General features: G+C 42.2%; 1 protein-coding gene across 1 annotated transcript; it reads right to left on the bottom strand.

Moving 5' to 3' along the window:
* Positions 1–2,766: 2,766 nt before the first annotated feature.
* Positions 2,767–22,206, bottom strand: PGK1 (phosphoglycerate kinase 1). Its single transcript, XM_062184245.1, has 11 exons — positions 22,023–22,206; positions 16,430–16,480; positions 13,501–13,656; positions 13,240–13,384; positions 11,085–11,188; positions 10,408–10,527; positions 5,606–5,720; positions 5,201–5,380; positions 3,895–4,072; positions 3,564–3,662; positions 2,767–3,251 (listed from the first exon to the last, which is right to left on the bottom strand). Exons 1-11 carry the CDS (start codon positions 22,085–22,087, stop codon positions 3,211–3,213), a joined length of 1,254 nt encoding a protein of 417 aa, XP_062040229.1. The 5' UTR covers positions 22,088–22,206; the 3' UTR covers positions 2,767–3,210.
* Positions 22,207–22,522: the final 316 nt, after the last annotated feature.

Below are 22,522 nucleotides of genomic sequence, written 5' to 3'. Positions count from 1 at the left end.
GGAGTTTCCCCATTAGTTCTCTGGATTAACAACTCAAGTGGAAGATCATGGAAGCAGAATCTAATAGAAAGTAGTTAAAAGGAACACTCAAAAATTGATGGGTAATATTGGCAATTGTATAGTCTAGGTACTGGGTGGGTGGATGTTTATAGTTCCTTCAATAATTCTGTACTTGATATAATAAAAATGTTGGGAGGAAAGCTTAATCAGAAAGAAAAAAGTTATCATTTTGCTAAAGTTATAGTCCAGATATGACAATGTGCTGGATCTGTGGGTGGTATCTCTGGGCCTCGTCTACAAAAAGACTAGACCAGAATTCATGCTTCCTCAAACCATGGTAGAATACCCTTAGAAGTGAGCAGAAGCATCATGCATTTTAAAATTAGCTATAAATATGGGGACAGTATTAACTAAAACATAAATTAAGAAAAAACTTGAGCTTTCAAAAAAAATTTTCTTAAAGCAGCTACCCAATTTCTTTTGCTGTTCTCTCCAGTTAACCCAAAAAGTCCTAGTCCAGGAGCATCATATCAGGAAGGTAGGCACAATAAAAAAGCCAAGTCCTTGGGCCCCTGCACCCAGTGGGAGACCAGGAAGAAGCTCTTGGTGGATCGGCTCAGCTACAGCTGTTGGCAGCCATTTGGGGAGGGAACCAGTGGATAGAAGACCTCTCTCTGTCTTCAAATAAATAAAATAAATCTTAAAAATACTGCCTTCAAGTCTGAGACAGTAGTATGCATGCTCAAATTAGCTATCCATATACATGGGTTTTCATCTGCAGATTCAATCATGATTGAAAATATATTTTAAAAATTGTACTAAACATGGGGGCTGGTGTCATGGAACAGCAGGTTAAAGCATCACCTTTGACATCGACATCTCACGAGCCCTGGTTCAAGTCCTGGCTGTTCCCCTTCTGTTCTACCTCCCTGCTAATGTGCTTGGGACAGTAGTGGAAGATGGCCCAAGTACTGGTGCCCCTGCCACCTATGTGAGGGACATTGAAGGAGTTCAGGCTCCTGGCTTCAGCCTGGCCTGGCCCCAGCCCCAGCCATTGCAGCCATTCAGGGAGTGAACCAGCAGATGGAAGGTCCCTGTCTCTAACTTCGCCTTTCAAATAAATAAAATATTTTTTAAAAAACTGTCCTAAACATAAACAGACCTTTTATCTTCATTATTTCCTAAACAACTTTTTACATAGTTTTTACACTAGGGATGATTTAAATCGTATAGGTTATATGCACATACTATGCCATTTTACATGAACCTTGAGCACCTGCAGATTTTGGTATCCTTGCTGGGGGGTGTTCCTAGAACCAACTTTCCATGGATATGAAGGGGGCGATTATATAACCAAATAAGCAATCAAGTCTAAGAGTTAAATAGACATTTTCAGACACAGTAGCTCTCAGCAATTTTGTTTCCCCCAACAAGAAGCTAGTGGAGTCTTCTGTCCCACAGAGTACACCAAGAGAAGGGGATCCAGGAAATGGGAGAGAGTTCAACACAGGATGTGAAAATTTCCAGAGTAGCAGCTGTGCAGAAAACCCAAAGGGCAGCCATAACAAATTGGAGCAGAGGTATGTTGGACTCTGGTAAGAATGTCTCCAATAAGAATTAACAGATTGAAGGTCAGATTGAAGGTGAACATTTGGCCTAGCAGCTAAGATACTAGTTAGGATGCCAGCAACCCATCAGAGTGCCTAGGTTCAATCCCCAGCTCAGCTCCTGATTCCAGTTCCCTGTTGGTGCAGGCCCTGGGAGACATCATTGAATTGGGTTCCTGGCTCCTAGCTGCAGGCCCCCAGCTACAGTGGGTATTTGGAGAACATATGAATGGCAGCTCGCTCGCTCAACCTCTTAAGTATGTTTCTAAAAATTAATAAGCTGATAAGCTTGTATTGAGACATTGACAGTTCTGGCAGATTTAGGCATGAAACTGACAAGTTTGTGGCAAAAAGAAAAATTTTTAAAAACCACTAACAGCTCCACAGAAAGTTTCCTAAGTACAATCATAGAATACTACGTAGCTCAGCTGTGAATGGTGTTTATAGTGTAGACTTCTGATCTGATCTGTAACAATGACAAAACTATACTGAGATAAAGAAGTGAAAATATCTCTCTCACTATCCACTCTGCCTGTTAAAAAAAAAAAGAGTTCAATCTTCCATTGTAAGAAAATAACAGATATTTGTATAAGCATGTTACTTAGAAACATGGAGGTAAATACCAGAAAAACTCAAGCAGTCACCTCTAGGGAATGGGAATTGAACGGGATGGGTGGGCTAGGACTTTTTTTGTTCTGTTAAAAGCCCTGACTTTTTAAATTATGAACATGCAAGAGTCAAGCATATGACCTAGCAGTTAAGACAAATTAAGACATCTGTATTCCATGTTGGAGCACCTGGGTCAATACTTGGCTCTGGCTGCTTATTCCAGCTTCTTGCTAATGTAGACTCTGGGAGGCAAGCAGGCTCAAGTAATTGGGTTCATGGTACCCACATGGGAATACTGGATTGAGTTTCTGGCCAAAGGCCACTGTGGGCATTAGGGGAATGAACCAACAGATGGGAACTCTGTCTCTCTGGTTTTCTGCCTCTCAAATAAATAAATATTTTTAAAATTATGATCATGTGTAACTGATGAAGTAAAGCAGTAGTACAATGTCTGCTATAGAGTAGGCCCTTGACAGAGTGTACACATTTAATCCCTTCCCTGAGAGTCTGTTCTCACACTTCCTAACAAAAATGACAAGGAAAAAAAATCCCAGTTTCAATGGACACTTTTATTGTTTATTTACGTGATCATCAATTTTGTTTGCCTGTCTCAAACTAGTATTTTATCTTGTTTCCATGCTGAATAGTGAAGCAGCGACAAAGCTAATCAGAATAAACTACTTCAAAAAGACAGCTAAGCTAACACAGCTCACTTTCTTTGAACAGGCAAAATATAAATATATGCACTCTAGAATGTACAATGGCTTCATCACTAGGAAATTAGATGAGATCTTGAAGAATGTAGGCAAATCCAGGGTGCAGTAAAGATGAGCTGAGATGCTGTGCAACTGTTTAAGGGGTTCCTGATGCTGCATCTCTTGGCCATTAGCTGAATCTTGATGTTGGGGGAGGTTTTAGCTAATGCCAAGTGGAGATGCAGAAAACACTAAGTTGACTTAGGGGCTAAGAACAGGAACCAAAAGTCAGGAAAATACTAAACATTGCTGAGAGCATCCACCCCAGGAAGGACTTTACCTGTTTTTGAGAGAGCACACATACAGAGACAGAATTACTATAAGGCCCATTAAACCAGATCTGTCCCCTTCTATCTTCCCAGTAACATGTCATCTTTTTGTGGACAAGAATTGGGCAACTTTGGCATTTTGGGTCCCTCCCCACTTCAAATGGATATCAGGAGCTTTATTTCAAGTTCTTCCATTTGTACCATCCAGCTAATAATGACTACGAATGACAGTAATTATCCACTAACTCTCCACTCTATTATACCCACCATTCACTGCAGTCCTCCACCCTTTGCCCAAAAAGCCAAAATGTAGAGAACCTCACCTTCCAGAAGCTCTAAACTGGCACCACCCCCAGTGCTCACGTGGCTGACTTTATCCTCCGTGTTCCATTTGGCACAGCAAGTGGCAGTGTCTCCACCACCTGGCAAAAGAGGAAAAGAGAGAAGAAAATGATTGGCACCAAGACATTAAAGTGGTGTGCTCCTTGACCCACAGGTAGCTCATGAACCCCCCAGCTCCATCTCATCATGAGGCTCCTCCCTGAATTTCACACCTGTTTAGTTCAGAGCCAACAGACTCAAGAAAAGCTCACCATTCCTTTCTACCTTTCCCTGATTGGAATTCCAGTGTCACCTTTGTACAGGACCCCTTACCGATGATGGTGATGCAACCCCTGGAAGTAGCTTTCACCACCTCATCCATGAGGGCTTTGGTTCCCCGGGCAAAAGCTTCCCATTCAAATACCCCCACAGGTCCATTCCACACAATCTGCTTCGCCCGACCAACAGCCTCAGCATACTTCTTGCTGCTCTCAGGACCACAATCCAAGCCCTGTTGGTAGAGTTAAAAGAGAAGATGAGCTATCAAGAGAAACTACTTAATGGGGGAGCAAATACCACCTCTACCAAGACAAGAACTCAAGGATGAAAAAAAAAAAAGGTACACTCCAGTCTTCAAAATTGGAAGCCTGTTCATGCCCAATGACCCAAAAATTCTACTTTATGGAAGATCAAGTCTTTTCTTAGAAAACCTCAGAACTTAGACATGTTTTTGGTTGTCACCTAATGGCCAGGGATGCTTTAAACATCCTACAGTGCAACAGCCCCCACACCAAAAACCATCTGAGATGTTAATGTGAAGGGACTTGCAAAAGTTCATGGTAAATGGAATTAAATTTACTTGAAATCCATACAGCTTCTTTTTCATAATATGCATTTTCTGTGTGCATTTCTTGTGTGCCAAGATTGAGAAACACTGAATTGTATCAGTAGTTCTCAGAATGTGGTGTGCATCGGGATCAATTACTGGGCCCATCCCCGGAGATTGTGACTCAGTACATCTCGTGTGGGGCCCAAGAACTTGCATTTTTTTAATAACTTTTAAAATGATGCTGATACTACTAGTCTTGGGACCTTACTTTGAGAAACACCGAACTAAACATTCAAATGCCCAATAAAAGGAAAATGACTAAGCAAACTAGCATGTCGGCTTGATATAATCTTATACAGCTATCAAAATGACCAATAATGTAGAGAACATTACAAACAACTATTTACATTAGTTTTGCACACACACCTTTCCCCTACTTGTAATAAGTATACGTCTACTAACTTAACAGTTTCATAAGAAAGTTTTCTTATACAGGTTTCAAGTTAGCAACATAAGAGCCCAAATCATGGCATTGTCTCTAGCACGTAGTAAGTACTTAATAAACATTAAATAGATGAAGGAAATTTTAAAAATGGTTTTGCTCCCACATTATTGATGAATACAGGAGAAATCTAATACCACTGCTTTTCCCCCATGGATTCTCCCCACAAAGAGTAACTCACTGCAACATCTGGCGTTCTCTCATATATAAAGATTGTTTTAAAGTTTTGGTTGGTTGGTTGAGTGAATGAATCAATGATACCAAAAAGTTTCTGTTCACTCATCCTATCAACGACCCAAGTGACTTACCATCCAGCCAGCAGGTATGCCAGAGGCAACAGTAGCTTGGCCAGTCTTGGCATTCTCATCAAACTTGTCAGCAGTGACAAAGTCAACAGGCAAGGTAATCTTCACACCATTCTTCTCAGCTTTGGCCATTAGGTCTTTGACGATCTTGGCTCCCTCTTCATCAAACAGAGAAGTGCCAATCTATATAGAGGAGCCAAGATGATGAAGATCAGCCTCTTCACTAAGAAGATGATTGCCTCGCAAAGCAGATAGGAACCAGACACAATAAAGGAACAATGCAAGGACAAAAGAAAAACTTACTGAAATAAATAAAAACGGGAGTTTTTCAGGCTCTTGGCAGCAGCTTTATTTACATAACCCACTATTATCATGGAGAGCAGATATTTCACATCCACTGTTTCCTACCTCCATGTTGTTGAGCACCTTAAGGAAGGTGAAAGCCATTCCACCACCAATAATCATCTCATTGACTTTGTCGAGCATATTATTGATCAGCTGGATCTTGTCTGCAACTTTAGCTCTAGAGGGAAAACAAGAATCATCACCAAAAGAACAACTGGCTAGGGAAATAACATTATACAAAGCTTGAGTTTTTATATCAAGCCACGAGAACACAGCAATGTCCCATAGTGACAAAATTCTTTCCTAACTGTGCCCTGTGTTTCTCCAACCCAAGAGAGTCAAATTGTGTCTAAGAACTCCTTTTAAGGTATGACTCTAGACCAAGAACTTAGAAGACCTCATCTTGTCTAAAGAAACCACAGGTCCCAAATTAAGTTTGCTTTGCCCTCCCTGCTAAAACTCAGAGGGCTAAGATTTCTAACTGTGGGATCCCTGAGGCTACTCAGAACTATTCTAACCTTAATATAGGGATCACATTGTATACCAAATAGGTATACTCTGAAAAACAAAATATATTCCTAGTCTGAATTCATACCCCATACCCCATGCTCAGCTACTGGGACATTTGCTTTACAGCATTTTTTTTTCTGTTTGACCGCCCTATTCAGCAAATTTATTGAGCACCTAATCTGTATTAGGCACTAGTCTAGGTATTTGTGAAACGTCAGTGAGCAGGAGAAAAATCCCTATGCCTTTGGAGCTTATTTTCCAGGTGAGGGAAATAAGATCCTACACATGGACCTTTCCCCTTCCTTGTGAGAGCAAAAAGACCCACAAACAGTGATGTGGGGAAATGGGCGGCCAACTTACTACTTATTTCAGCTGCAAAGACTGGCTACTACAAAGTGTAAGAATGGATTGTTTTCATCTTTTTTTAAATATTTGAAAGAGTTACAGAGAGGGAGATAGACACAGACACACACACACACACACACACACAGATCTGGTTCACTCCCCAGATGGTTGGAAGAATCAGGGCTGGGGTCGATCTGAAGCCAGGAGCCAGGAGCTTCTAAAGTCAGGGCCAGGAAGTAGAGCAGCAGGGACACAAACTGGCACCCATATGGGATGCCAGCATTGAAGGCAGCGGCTTCACCTGCTACACAACACTGGCCCTTATTTTTTATTTTTTAAATCTACCTTTTTAAAGATTTATTTTATTTATTTGAAAGACAAAGTTAGAGAGAGAGAGAACCTCTTCTATCCATTGTTTCACTCCCCAAATGGCCACAACAGCCGGAGCTGAGTTGATCCAAAGCCAGGAGCCAGAAGCTTCCTCCAGGCCATCTTCCACTGCTTTTCCAGGCACATCAGCAGGGAGCTGGATCAGAATTGAAGCAGCTGGGACTCGAACCGGCACCCATATGGGATGTCGGCATTACAGGCTGGGGCTTTAACCTGCTGTGCCATAAATCTATTTCTTTTATTTAGTTGAAAAGCAGAGACAGACAGATAGCAATCTCCCATCACCTAGATCACTCCCCAAATGCCCAGAGACAGCTAGGGCTGGGCCAAGCCAAAGCCAGAAGTCAGGAACTCAGTCCAGGTCTCCCATGTAAGTGGCAAGGACCCAACTACTTAAGCCATTACCTACTGCCTCCCAAGGGTGCACACTGCCAGGAAGCTGGAATCAGGAGAAGAGCCAGGAATTAAATCCAGACACTTCAATATGAGATGCAAACAAACATCTCAAGCAGCTTCTTAACTGCTACCCCAAATGCCTACCCTGGATTATTTGTTTTTAACACATACAGACATACACACACACACACACACACACAATGCTTCAAAGTTTATGGGAAATGAAATTCAAGATAAGAATGTAGGATAGTCTACAGCTCAAATGCTGCCCCTGTTTCTTCAACAAATCAACAGAATGAAAACACTAAGGAAAGGGGGGTTATTCTAGAATAAAAGATACCTAACAGCCAAGTGCAGTACATGGATTTTACATGAATCCTTATTCAAACAAACCAATAGTAAAGAGATACTTCTGAGATAATCAAGAGCATCTGAATACAGACTGGATGTTAGATGACAGAAAGAAAATTGTTAAATTTTCTAAGTATAATGTGGCTATTTAAAAGAAAGCTCTTGGGGTGGATGTTGTGGTGCAGGGGGTCAAGCCCTCACTTCAGGCACCTGCATCCTATATCACAGCACCAGTTTATGCCCTGGCTACTCTGCTTCGGATCTCCTGTTAATGTACCTGGGAAGGCAGCAGGAGATGGCCCAAGTACTTAGATCTGGGCTGGAGTTCCTGGCTTGCACTTCAGCCAGATCCAGCCCTAGCTATTGTGGCCACTTGCGAAGTGAACCAGTGGATGGAAGAACTGTCACTCTGCCTTTCAAATAAAATAAATATCCTTATCAGTTTATAGAGGCATATAACAGTATTATAAGCATATAGTGTCTAAGGCTTCAGCATAGATGAAAGGGTTAGAGCACAGATAAAAGATCGCTAGAAATATCAACAATTAATTATTGAACCAGAGTAATGGGTACCTGGAGATGTATACAATGTCTCAACTTCTATACAGTTTTTAGTGTTTCCATGATAAAGTTTTAAAACAAAATACATGGGGCCAATGCTGTGGCGTAGCAGGTAAGGCTGCCACCCGCAGTGCCGGCATCCCATATGGGCGCCAGTTGAGACCTGGCTGCTCTACTTCTGGTCCAGCTCTCTGCTGTGGCCTGGGAAAGCAGTAGAAAATGGCCTAAGTCCTTTGCCCCTTCACCCACATGGGAAGACCCAGAGGAAGATTCTGGCTCCTGTTTTGGATCATCATAGCTCTGCCTGTTGTGGCCAATTGGGGAGTGAATCAGCAGATGGAAGACCTCTTTCTCTCTCTCTGTCTCTACCTCTCCCTCTCTATGTAACTCTGACTTTCAAGTGAATGGATAAATCTTTAGAAAAAATCAAATCAAATACAACATGGCCTCAAACACTGTTTGAGGGGCACTACACTGTAAGATAGGTAGTAAAAAGAAACCTCCACATCAACTTCCCAAAAGATCTACAGTAGTCCCCCCTTATCTGTACTGTTACTTTCTGTGGTTCGATTACTCTCAGTCAACTATGGTCTAAAAATATTAAATGGGGAATGCTAGTAGCTTTTATTGGAGAATATTATTATAATTGTTCTACTTTATTATTGTTGTTAATCTCCTATTGTGCTTAACTTACAAATTAAACTTTATAATCAGTACATATGCATCGAGAGAAAACATACTACCTGTAGGGTTTTTATACTACATGTGGCTTCAGGCATATACTGGGGGTCTTAGAACACATGTCTAAACCTAACCATAAGTACAACAGTTAAGCTACTGCTTGGGACACATGCATCCCGTATCACAGTGCCTGGGTTCAAGTCCCAGCTCTGCTCCAATTTCAGCTATCTGTTAATACACACCCTGAGAGGGAGCAGGTGAAGGCGTAAGCAGACGAGTCCCTGCCACCCTTGTGGAAGACCCAGATTGAGTTTCTGGCTTCTGTCTTTGACCTGGCCCAATTCTGGCTGCTGACGGAATTGGGGAAATGAACCAGCAGGTGGAAGATCTTGGAGTCTCTCTTTCTCTCTGCCTTTCAAATAAATTAATTTTAAAAAATTTTTAAACCTAACCATCATCATTAGGTGGCACTCATTCCCATATTCTATGTCTACAGAAAGCTGGAGAAGAAAGCCAGACAGCTCAAATCCTAATCTCCAAGTCAGCAAAGATCAGAGTCTGACCTTTATAACTCAATACACAAGAGCCACACTACTGGGAACATACCTCTTCTGTAAGAACGAGACACAGAAACCTGTACACACCTGAATTATTTTTAGGACACTGAAACTGGGGCCATGAAGGCTGGAGAGTAGCTATGCTATCTGAAATTGACACCCAACTCCAGAGTCAATTTTCATCAGGAAATGCTGAGTGTGGCAGTCCCATGGGGAAAAAACCCTGCTCTTTACAAGGTTCATGGTCCTTCAGCCATAAAAAGGCTGCTACCTAGACAGCCATGCCAAGTGACAAGAAGTTATCTTATAAGCAGTCCCAAGCTCCCCATTCCTACTTTATCACTGAAAATCTATCCTCTTGACCTTCACTTCTGAAGTTTCTATTTTTAACTAAACCATTAGAGTATCATTATCCACATGCTGCCTTTCCCTGTAGGAGAAAATATAAAGTAGGTATGTGATCTAGAGAGATGCAGTCTAAACGACAGCTTAAACTTACATGAGGCTGAATGTATGTGAAAGATTCAAGAGCTTCAGAATTATCAGATGAGCACTTCTGGTGGATCTTTCCCCATTTTTCCCTCAAGCACCATTTTCTATCCTTTTCCACCCTGTTCTATCCCAGGAGGCTGACCTGCATGCAGCCTGTAAAAGGGCTCCCTTGCCCTCTGGTTTCCAGTTGAGTTTCAGCCAACTGGGGATGGCTGAGGGTGAAACAGCAGAAGACTGCTTCAGAGTAAATATCCCCTGGCTCTGGCCCTGCCAGTAATGAGCCCTGCATCCCTTTACCAAAGACCTGTCCAAAGGCCCTCTCCACACAACTGTCCTCTTTTTGATTCTGGTAACCATCCCTCCCTTTGTTCCCTCAGGCCTTGGGATGGTGTTAGCTCCAGGTTACTGCACTGTCCCTTTGTGGTTCCCTAAACTTAAGTCACCTTTATAGATAGTCAACTTTACTAAGTTCTCCTCAGTCACCCACAGTGTGATTGCGCTATTTGACAATGAACCACCCAAATTATGGCCTACTACCAGGCAAATACTACTTAAAGTATGATCTTAAGGAGTTCTGCATACCCGCCTAGGATAGCCAGGAAAGGTCGCTCTGGGCTCTCCAAGGCCTTGGCAAAGTAGTTCAGCTCCTTCTTCATCAAAAACCCTCCGGCCTTCTGTGGCAGATTGACTCCCACCATGGAGCTAGGAAAGACCAAAGACATTCAAATTCTGCTCAAACCCCACCATCTCTTCCAGTCCTAGAAGCTATTTCCTCATTACCAAAATATTTTCATTTCTCAGACTCCAGGAAACCTTTCTTTTATCCCGAAACAGCAACATCAACCAACAAAAACACTTAGGTACAAGGTTTTTGACTAATAGCGCAGGGTCAAAATGAAAGAGTAAAAAGCAATGAACGTAAGCAGAAGCTTCAACACGCCCAGGGCATAATCACAATAAGTATTTGGCCAGTTGATGACAGCGTAGCTTCTGATTTCATAAAATTCCTTAAGGGAGAACTCAGTAAAGTGAGAAAAGGGCAACCCACAGCTATACAAAAAGCCCACAATTCCCAACATTTTTAACCTTTATTCCTCTTTGCATCAGGGATATTCAACAAGAGTCACAGTAGCTCCAATGAGAGAAACTGAAAGGATCGCAGTACAATATAGAAATCCCCAAAACTACCCAGAGCTCAGGCTGCTCAAGTAAACACGAATATTGCCCTCAGCCTAGTATTCGACCAAAGCTCTTGATACCTGTGGGCCCGGTGAGCAGTGCCAAAAGCATCATTGACATAGACATCTCCTAGCTTGGAAAGTGAAGCTCGGAAAGTTTCTATTTTGGCTGGTTCCGCTTTAATCTGCAGGAAAAAAACAACCCAGGAAATACTGATGACTCCAAAAAAAAACCATGAAAGCATCTCATACCACCATGAGTTGGTGAGACAGCAACAACTAGCAATAGGATCTGTCCTTTCTCCTAAATATTCCAGGTCTTTTCTCCCTGAAATTTTCTCAAATTACCAGTATTCCCAAGCTATGGCTTAACTTCTAATGCATCCTACTGGCATCTCCCCAACCTCTAGACCAAAATTCTCATTACACTTTCCTCTCCTTAGCTCAATTCATTTTCTCATTTTAACATTCTCCTTGTAAAAGCAAGTATTATACTAGACTCAAGTTGATGTCTACCAAGGGAAAGAGGCCCTCACATGTATCCCTCATGAAAGCAACTAGGGGAGGCTGGGACAAAGAAGGCAGATGGAAACATGGCAACGGCAAAGGACCTCAAACATTATACACTGGTGAATAAGGACTCTAGGGCCCCATAATCTCTCTAAAATGAAAAATTGTCTAGCACTGCTGATTAGAAGATGCTTCTTGTAGGAATAACACTACCCAAATGTCAAAAGATCTGGGTTCTAGGTCCGCCTCTGACACTAACTCACTTTGGGAAGTTGTTCTCTGTCCCTCAGATTTCCCATCTACCAAAAAGGCATGATAACCCTCTAAGAATTAAGGGAAATAATGATGTAAATTCAAAGTTCTTCATGAAAAAGTTACCACAGAAATCAACAATTATCATTTCTCATTGTTGATCTGCTAGTAACTATAAGGAAGATGCTTCTAACAATTGCCATACTATATTCCATAATATGTACAAATATTATGTATCAATTAAAAATACAAAGAAAAAATACTGAGTATATTAGATAAAGGAAAAACGTTTGCCTTCACTTGGAATTTTTTAAAATCCATTTCAAATTGTGACTAGCTCCTGAAACTTCAGATACTGAAAGTCATTAGACACTACATATCAATTAACTCAGTCATATAGACTAACATAGTCATGTCATCATTTCTTGAATAAAAGACTTTGCCTCAATTTGCCAGTTGCCTTCTGTCATTTCAAGGCCCTAGAGTTTGTGCATCTTGAATTTCAGTTTCAAAGGGCATCAAATTTTAGGTCAGCATTTGACTCCTACTACAGTAGCAAAACCATGCCAAAGACAGGATAAGGCAAGGCCAGAGCCTGTGGTGCTAAGAAAAGAAACTGCTTGAAAGCAGGCACTTTCAATGACCTTAAGAAATGTCAGAAGTTACTAGCCTCAGAGCATATGTTCTCTGATACACTAGAGACCAAGAGTGAAAAGTACTAAAACGTGCCTTCAGCTTCCTGTCTAGGCAACTGGAAAATTCAAAATCATCCTCAAAAAGCTAGTTTTCTTATTTAATATTTGAGTTCTGGTTGTCAGATCATAGTAATCTGTATTGTGCATTACCAATGGCAGAAGGACAGAGGTGAGTAGTTCCCACACAGACCATAAATGGTCGCAACTAAACTATGACCCACAAAGCCTGAGATATGTACCATCTGGCCATTTAAGACAAAGTTTGCTGATCTAATGGACTTATCTATGAAGTCCAGCAACATCACCACTACCTCTTTCAATGACTCCTTTCTGATGTAAGCTGTTGTTTGTTTATGTGTTTGAGACTTAGTTTCTTTATGAAATGAAGATGATACCTGTACCTCCTTATCTTAAGGAAAGAGTTAAAGGAAAATGCTTTGTATTTCTTCAGAAAATGCCTTAAATCCAAGGCAATGACCTGAACATCATATTCACTGAGTACTTTTCTATCTCAATGGTGTTGACCTCTGTTTCGAAGGTATTTCAAAACCATTCGAGCATGACTTCTGAGATGCTAGTAACATTTTATTGACGACCTGGGTGGTGGCTGCATAGAAATGCTTACTTGACAGTAATCGATCAAGTTGCATTTTTATATCTATGTTATACTTCAATAAAAAGGTTTCTAAAGAAAAAATAAATATGAGCTTCCTCTATTCTTCAATCTGAAAGACACCAGCCCTCCTCACCCGCAGTAAGCTGAAAATCGTATGCCCTACCTTGTTCCCAGAAGCATCTTTTCCCTTCCCTTCTTCCTCCACATGAAAGCGGAGGTTCTCCAGCAGGATGACAGACCCAGCAGCTGGATTGGCACAGGCTTTCTCCACTTCTGGGCCCACACAGTCCTTTAAGAACAGAACATCCCTGCAGAGGGCAACAGATGAAGACACTGAAGCCATTTGAAAGTTAAGAACCAGTAACAACATGTCTGACAATGTCTCCTGATATGAAGTCTACCAGCACCAGAGCCTGGCACTTACTTGCCCAGCAGAGATTTAAGTTCTACAGCAACTGGCTCTAAGGAATACTTGTCAGGCATAGGGACACCATCAGGCCGGCCTAGGTGGCTCATCAAGACGACGGACTTAGCTCCATGGTCCAAGCAGAATTTAATACTTGGAACAGCAGCCTTGATCCTGCAAGCAAAAAGAGCAGACAGAACAATGTTACTCATGGGAACTAGTGGGAAATAAATTCACAACCTCATAAAATATAAAGTCCCTTTGTCTTTGCCTAGTTCCTTCACTCTATTGTTGGCAACTTAATGGTAGTCCTCAGATTTCATTTTCAGAAGTTAAATATGATGCCAGTCTTCCTTGTACCACTATGGACATGTGGGTGGTCTTGGGGACCCCTAGAAAACCCTTCTAATATGACTATGGAAAATATGTAAAATCCCCAAATCATGAAACCATCAAAGGAAATTTGAGGAAAATTTAAAATATCAAGTAACTTTTCTATACCCATTATCGACCCTTTTTTATGTAGATTAAATACATTATATAGAACTTGGTTTCCATACTGCACCACATTATAGTTTAAGGTAATTAAGCTCTCTTTAAACATTTAAAATTGTTGCACAAATCTGCTAACTTTCTACTTTTGTAAGTTTATAAGAAAGTAAAATTGATAACAAGAAAAACATTGATTTAGTCAACAAATATTTATTGAATGTTTCTTTTGTACTGGACATTCCAGGCTCTTGGGCTATAGAAATAAATTACAGCACAGCCTATGCTCTCATGGAAGTAAAATTCTAATGGCGGGAGAGACAATGAATATATATGTGCGTATACACATAGTATATCAGATCCTGGTAAGGCAGAAAATAAGAAAAAGTAGGGGTACAAAAATGATTGGGGGGCCGGCGCCGCGGCTCAACAGGCTAATCCTCCGCCTTGCGGCACCGGCACACCGGGTTCTAGTCCCAGTCGGGGCGCCGGATTCTGTCCCGGTTGCCCCTCTTCCAGGCCAGCTCTCTGCTGTGACCAGGGAGTGCAGTGGAGGATGGCCCAAGTCCTTGGGCCCTGCACCCCATGGGAGACCAGGAGAAGCACCTGGCTCCTGCCATCGGATCAGCGCGGTGCGCTGGCCACAGCGCGCCAGCCGCGGCAGCCATTGGAGGGTGAACCAACGGCAAAAAAGGAAGACCTTTCTCTCTGTCTCTCTCTCTCTCACTGTCCACTCTGCCTGTCAAAAAAAAAAAAAAAGAAAGAAAAAAAAATGATTGGGGAACAATGATAGAGGAGATTTTAGATACTCTGGCAAGGGAAAAACCCAGAAGGTGTCATTTGAGCAGACAATGGATGATAAAAAACCAAGTTATTTTTCTAAAATAGCCTATGCTATTTAGCAGATATAACTCATGTATACAAATAAGTATGTAGCAGCTATAAAGTTTGCCCGATGAAACCAATTAATTTTTAGAGTTACCTATTATCAGTAAATTCTTTTATTCCTTTTTTATATACTTATTTTATTTATTTGAAAGGCAGAGTTACAAAGAGAGAGGCACAGACAGATCTCCCATCCACTGGTTCATTCCACAAATGGCTGCAACAGCCAGGGCTAGGTCAGACCAAAGCCAGGAGCCAGTAGCCAGGAGCCAGATTCAGGTCCCCTGCGTGGGAGGCAGGAGACCAAGGACTTTGGCCATCTTCCAATGCTTTCCCAGGCCATTAGCAAGGAGCTGGATTGGATACAGAGCAGCAGGGACCCAAAAGGGTGCCCATACGGGATGCTGGCACCACGGCATTAACCACTACACTACAATGCCAGCTCCAGTTCTGTTACTTCTAATGCTTCATTTTGTTAACTCCACGGATTTCTTTACCCAGACATATTTCTCTGCCCTTTATTCATAAAATGCCTTACTGGGCACATTTCCTATCTTTTCTGCACTAGGTGTGATAATGAAAATCAAGAGGGGTCAGAGCTTCCTTGTGCAAAGGTTCTGCCAGCCTGGTGCAGCAGGTATGTACTTGACAAAATACTAGGTTCTATACTGGGACCAATAGTGCAGATGTTCTGGGTCTAGCTGTGCACTGTCCAATGTGGCAGCCATTAGCCAAGTGTACCTCCTGAATACCAGAACTCTGACTAGTACAAATTGAGACGAGCTGCAAGGGTAAAATACAGGTTAGGTCTCAAAGACATGGTACCAAGGAGGTAAATGTTCCTTTAAAGTATTTCCATATTGATTACACATTGAAATGATTATTTTAGACTTAGTAAATTAAAGAAAATGTGGTTCACCTTATATTTCTATTCTACAGCACTGGTCTAGGTCATTGAAAAGCACCTTCCCAGCTCAAACACTTCCTTTAAAATGTAAAACAAAAACCTTCTACAATCTAGTAAAAACAAGAGCATGATCAACACTTAAAATTTTTGATCCTGAATCAAAGACACAAGACATTGGAGCAGCTAATCCATTGAAAATGTTACTTCTGAACTATTCCCCCTTCTGTTTTTTCAGAAGCAAAAATAAATCATTCTCAAAACGGATTTGAGCCATCTGGAATAGGGGCTTGTAAGACCACATATAAGCTTAATAATTATTGACATTTAAAAAATCCTTCTCATACACAGTTCTTTCTTGCAAGAGAAGCCAATTAACCTTAATCCTTGGCATTTTTCTAAAAACAAATAACCCAAAATTCTTCAAATTAGGAAAAAAACAGGAGTTCACCCTTCCATTTTTTATGAAAAAAAAAAAAAGATAAAGTGATTTTTTTTCTATTTATTAATTCTCAGAAATTAGAAACAAAGCAGGCCAGCTGGTAGGTTAGTGGAAAGCCAAAATCCTATGGTTTAAGTTGCTATAGTTCCACAATATGAAAGGAAACCCATTTCTTCTCACCACCCACATCTATCTCAAACCCAGTCAAGGCTTAGCGGGGACCTTACCTCTGGTTGTTTGTTATCTGATTGTTCTTCATAGGAACATTGAAGTCCACTCTAAAAGAGAAAACAAGTTTCAGGTTCAGGAGCATGGTCAACTTTTCATTGTCTCAAAGAGTAAAAGATTGTTAATGATACACTTCTATAAATTTGAATTTCAAATCTCACCTTAAAAATAATCAGCAGCACTAAATGGCAAGATAGTAGTTAGCCATGGGGAGGAGAATGGGAATACAGTCTGGGATGGAACACCAGAGGGGGCTTCTAAGATTCTAGTAATGTTCAATTTATTTTTTTTTAAGATTTCTCATTTATTTGAAAGGTAGAGTTACAAAGAGCTTCCTCTGGGTCTCCCATGTGGGTACAGGGGCCCAAGCACTTGGGCCATCCTCCACTGCTTTCCCAGGCCATTAGCAGGGACCTGGATTGGAAGAAGAGCAGGCGAGACTCCAACCTAGGGTGCCTATATGGGATGCTAACATTGCAGGTGGCTTTGCCACAAAGCTGGACCCAGTAACATTCCATTTCTTGACCTGGGTTATTATACAAAAGTGCTTATTTGTGGTAATTCTTTGAGCTTTATTTTGTGTACCCTTTTAACTAAGTATCTCCTTTAAAAAGAAATTTTACAAAACAAAACCCAACTTAAACTAGAGGAAGAAGCCCAGAAGACTTGAGAAGCTAAAGCCAGTTCCATCTAAAAAGATTTCTATGTGGGCCTGGCAAAGTGATTTAAACCTGAGGGGCAGCTGAAAGGGTGAAGAAGAATAAGGAATGCTCTTTGAGTCTGACTCTTTTGATACTATTTCTGGGTCCTTGTAAAGCTAACTAACATCACGCCAAAGGAAGAAATTAACTGAAAGAATAAAACCTAGCAAGAGAATATCATTCTTTTTGGAGAAAACTTTGGCCTTCAGACTGGTTGGAAACCCAGTGTCCAATACCAAGTTCACATAGTATCCTTCAAGCAATAGACACACCATATAAATCAGATGGCCTATTTCATAGTCTGCAAGAAGGTGGGACATACAGACCAGCTGAGATGGCCAGAGCAAACTAATAATTTACTGCAGTCTCTCTTTTCTTACTCAACATATTACTGGCTTTACTCTTTTTAAGAATCAATTCTTCGGAACTCCTTGGAAACTCAGCCTACATTGATATGAGTAAAAACAATTATATGTGACAGCTATATTTAAGGTAAGTTTTGCCTGTTGAAATCATTTGTTCATGATTTTTTTTCTCATCTGTAGAATGGGTATAATAGTGTCTACCTCCATAGTGCCTAAGAGAGCAATTTTTTCAAAAGTGAGTGAACAAAAATAATTCTTTATTACAATAATTCTGTATTCATTTTTAAAGTCTTCATAATTAAAGGCACTATGTCTCTGCAGAAAGAAATACACTCGACTTCGTTTCAGGCCACTTGATTCTGATTATAAGCATCTTTAAATATCTTGACCAAGGCCCTTGCCAGCCTTAAAGTACATTCCGAAGAGGATAGAGTATCCCATTACCTTGGGTTATTTTCCCCCCATGCAGCCTCCCAGAAGGCCAGTAGTCAAAAGGGCTAATGGTAAGAGGATGAGCACAAGCCACCCCTTTGCAGTGCTGCGCTCTACCCCCAGACTTAAACGAAGGAGTATTCGGGGGCAGAAGCACTCAGAATCTGTCTCCTCTATGCAAGTTGCCATGGCATCAGCTTACTGATGAACATCAGATTTTACTCATTGCTCTCTGGATTATCTCTCCCTCCCCATCTGAATGGCTTTGCTTATTTCCCCTCTAAGGACAGGAACTACTCTTGCCTACATACCTGTTCCATTTATTTAACATCTGCACCCCTTCCTTTTACACTTCCCTTAAACACGCTTGAGCTTTGCCTCAGGTACAAAGTTGGATGTCACTAACACACTCATCGAAAAGGCTAGAATAAATAATGACACTACCAAATGCTGGTGAGGCTGTAAAGAAATGGTCAATCACACACGGCTGGCAGGGATGTAAAATGGTGGAGTAGTTTTGGCAGAGCGTGGTGATCCCTCAAAAGGTTCAATATGACCCAACAACTCCACTCCTAGGTCTTTACCCAAAAAAAAAAAATGACAGCATATTCCATACCAAGACTTATACAATAAATGTTCATAGCAACTTTGTTTGAATAGCTGAACACTGGAAACAATCCAAATATCTTTCAGTGGGTGAACGGTAAAACAAACTCTGACACATCCATACCATGGAAAACTACTGAGCAATACAAAGGAATGAACTGTTGATACATGTAACAATTTGGGTAATTCTGAAGGACATTCTGCTGAGTGGAAAAAGTCAATCCCCTTGTATTTATGAAATGCATGAAGTTTGTATACCTTACATAAAAGGTTTCTGGGTTAAAAAAAAGAAAGAAAAAAAAGTAAATTCCCAAAAGTTACTTACTGTTAGTTCCACTTGCAGAACATCTTTGAAATGGCAACTCTTGGAAACAGAGGACAGATCAGTGGTTGCCAAGAGTAAGGGGAAAAGGGGAAACATGAAGGAGATCTTGGTGGTGATTAAATCTACACATGGGATAAAACCTCGTAGAGCTATATACACTGTACACCAGCGTCTACGACCTCTGCTACTGTACTCTAATTATGGAAGACGTATCCATTGGGGAAACTAGGTGAACAGAGATCCCTCTGCACAATCTCTGCAACTTCCTGTCAATCTAAAATTACTTCAAAATGAAACTTTTAAAACACCAACTTAATTCAAATATTAAACCTCTACTACTTGAAATTTTGGAATCGAGGCCCAGTTCCAGAACCATGCTGTCCACTGCTTCACTGTTCCTGATTGGAAAGTTTGGGTATTCTGGCTGTCTAGAGCCGGGTTTTTTCCTATGCTCTCACTTTTTCCTGTTTCTCATTCTGCAGGACATCAAAGCTGTTGCTTAACAAGTTACAACAAGTTTGAGAAAACCACAGGGTTTTTTTTGAAGGAGGGAAACAAAATAAGGGAAGTTTTTTACAAGCAGGCAAAGGATGACTGGCAACCTATAAGAGAAAGAAAGGAAATGACACTGCATAATTAAGCAGGAAGTTTACCCAAGGGGGCAGGAGAGGCAACTGGAGCCCTAAAAAATTAAGGTAGAATATGGTAATAAACTAGTCTGAGGCTTCTGGCTAATCGGTCAATTGGCCCTCACTATTCAGTCAATTGCCCTTGCCTATTCAAGCCTGGGGGCCAGAAGAGTCAGCAAATACCAGAGTTCCTTTTTTGCAGTACACAGAGAGGAGGAAAATGAAGCAGCCACTACGCAGGAGGCCCCATTTCTGAAACACTGCCAGAAACCACCACATAAAGGCATTGAAACAAAAAGGAATTGAGCTGACAAAGCTGGGTTGCCCTGGTCTCCTCCAAAAAAAAATAGCCCTGTTTGTCAAAGGGGATGAATCAATAATCAGAGCACGAAATACCTGTTCAAAACCTAAATAAATAGAATGTATCCAAATTAGGTACGGGGGGGGGGGGTGGAATTAATGATTGCAACCTTCAGCACACAAAGGGTTGATTTCAACCTGTGCTTGGTCATTACATCCCCCAAGGAGCTGGCTTTGAAAAGTTCATGGAAAATGTGTATTATTAAACACCTGTGAATAGATTTTAATTTTTTTGACACTTTGATCTTGCAATTTCATTTTTCCAGGAGCTTTTTAAAAGTCCCCCTGTATTTAGAGGATCTGGTTGGTAGCCAGGGAGGCCCAAAATGTAGTCGTGGCTCTGCCACCAACTTGTTAGTTCAGTAACCTTGAACAGGTCACTCTGCATCAACTAAACAGGAGTAGCCAATCATTTCAAAGCTCAGGATTAATCTCTGTTAAAGGTAACTTTATTAGTTGCACAGGGAGAGATAAGCACCTCCTCCAGTCCTATCCCCAAGAGAGCTGAATTAATTCCTCAGACCACTTTCCCTGGGGAAAAGGAGACAAAGCTCAAGACTGCAATTCTAGGCAAGAAACCAGCATGATGCCCATCCTTGTCTTTCAGCTGCTGCATGTATCTGCAAAGGTCAGCATGGAGCACAGAGATAAAAGGAAATAATTAAAACAACAGTTAGCCCTACACCAATATCTATCCATCCTATTCTCCATTGGCTCTATTCCCTTTCTTTAGTATCACAGGAGGGTCAAAAAGGGCCCTTATCTAATACTAAAATGGCTGTGATTTCGACTTTGCCAAGATTAGAAGGGCCTATGCCATTTGGGGCAATGTGAACACCACGTGTTTCTCGTGGATCTAAGCTATTGGAGTCTTGATAGCAAAGCAGAAAATACCATCTATAAACTCATATTGGCCATAATTAAATTATAGGGAAAGAGAGCTATGTGAACTTTTAGAGTATCTATACAGTTCTCTTAAGTCTTAAGTACCCTCAAATGTTTAAAGCTAGGGGAGGGAGATCCTCACTTGCCTTATGTGTCTGCTAACATCCATAAAGTGCCCTCACTTGAACCTGCCCAAAATGGGAATAGGGCTGGATCACACCATTCATCTCCCTGTCCATCAATCAACCACTTCTCGAAAGGGTCAGTGCTGCACAACACAATTAATCCAAGCCCCTGAAGCCCTTCAAAAGCCCACTGTTGGAGGTAGCCAAGATATATGCACGGGCTGGTGCATCAGTAACCCACTTAACTATCCTCTTACACTTTGCTCCGGGCAAAGTTACAAAAAGAAGAAATGTAAAAATTCCATACATCACGCTAGGGATTCTGGCATATAAGTGAGAAGCCATGTTGGTAAGTAACCTGGGATCCACATGTGCAGAGCAAGAGACCCCAAAGTGCATGAAGAGCCTTCCCCAATTCTAATACCCAGCTCCTCTAGAACATGTAGTGTGAGGCTGGAGAACAGCAAATATGAGGAGCCACACCCTGCTCTGCCATTACCCAGCATGTGTCACTATTCTGATGCACACCTCGGGGCCTGGAGTCCAACGACAAGGTATGGCGACAGAGGCCTGTTACATAAGCTTTGCAAGGCCTCCTCTGGTACGCCCCTCCCCACCCTCCCACCCCCAATTCTTTAGAGGAGTTCTACTGAATATTTAAATCGGCATCCTCTGGGAAAGGTTATCCCTTTGTGCAGGGACCTCTGAAATGGGAGCCATTTCTCTTTCGTCTGGGATGGTCTGGGGCGGTGGGGGAAGGGAAATTTTACCCAATGACCTTTCAAGGTCCCTTTCTTGGGGCCTACAGATTTGCGGGATAAGCATTAAGTCCCACCATGCCGACTAGGAGCTGGAGGCGACAGAATTGCATTTCAAGAATAAAAAAGAGAGCAAAACGGGTCCCAGCAATCAGAACCCTCACTCACTCAATGGAATCCACGCCCAAAGAGTGACTACAGCCGCTTTCTCAGCGGGCAAAAATGCAGTTAGAAACCTCAAATAAGTCCCAGCCACAACGGACAGCAGCCTCGCCCTGCAAGCCTAGCACCCCTGAGGCCCGGCTGAAGGCTACAAGCAACTTTGGGCAGCCAAGGGAGCAAGTCAGCCCCGGCCAGAAAGGCTGCGGCAGAGTCCGAGGGCGTGCGGGTACCGACGTATTATTACCTCATCACGACTCGCTTCCCCTTCACGTCCAGCTTGTCCAGAGTCAGCTTGTTAGAAAGTGACATCTTGGCGATTAAGCGGAGGCGAGAGGCCGGGGTCTCAGGCAGCGGCGGGAAGGGGATAAGAGAGCAGGCAACGTGCGATCAGGCCGGACGCGTGCACCAGACTGGGAGCCGCGACGCCCGGGACCGGGTCCACACCGTCCCCGAAGCCCCGCCTCCCGCCCGCCCCTTCCCGGCTGCTGTTCTGGGCGCGCTGAGCAGAGCCGCGGTTATTGGCCGCAGCCCGAAAGGGCGGATGCGATGCCATTGCTCCGAGGCTCTGTCTGTCTGCGAGGGCACTGGTGGGACGTGCCGTTTCCATTTGTCACGTCCGGCACGCAGCGACAGCAGGGAATCTTCCCGACTAGGGGCGGAGCTGCAGCGTTGTCGCGGGGCCCCGGAGGTGGTGCGGAAGGGGCCGAGTGGTGCCGAGAGCTAGGCGGAGAGTGTGCCAGGCCC

This window comes from Lepus europaeus, chromosome X (assembly GCF_033115175.1).
Source record: "Lepus europaeus isolate LE1 chromosome X, mLepTim1.pri, whole genome shotgun sequence".
NCBI lineage: Eukaryota > Metazoa > Chordata > Mammalia > Lagomorpha > Leporidae > Lepus > Lepus europaeus.
This window is presented reverse-complemented; position numbering and strand designations above follow the sequence as displayed.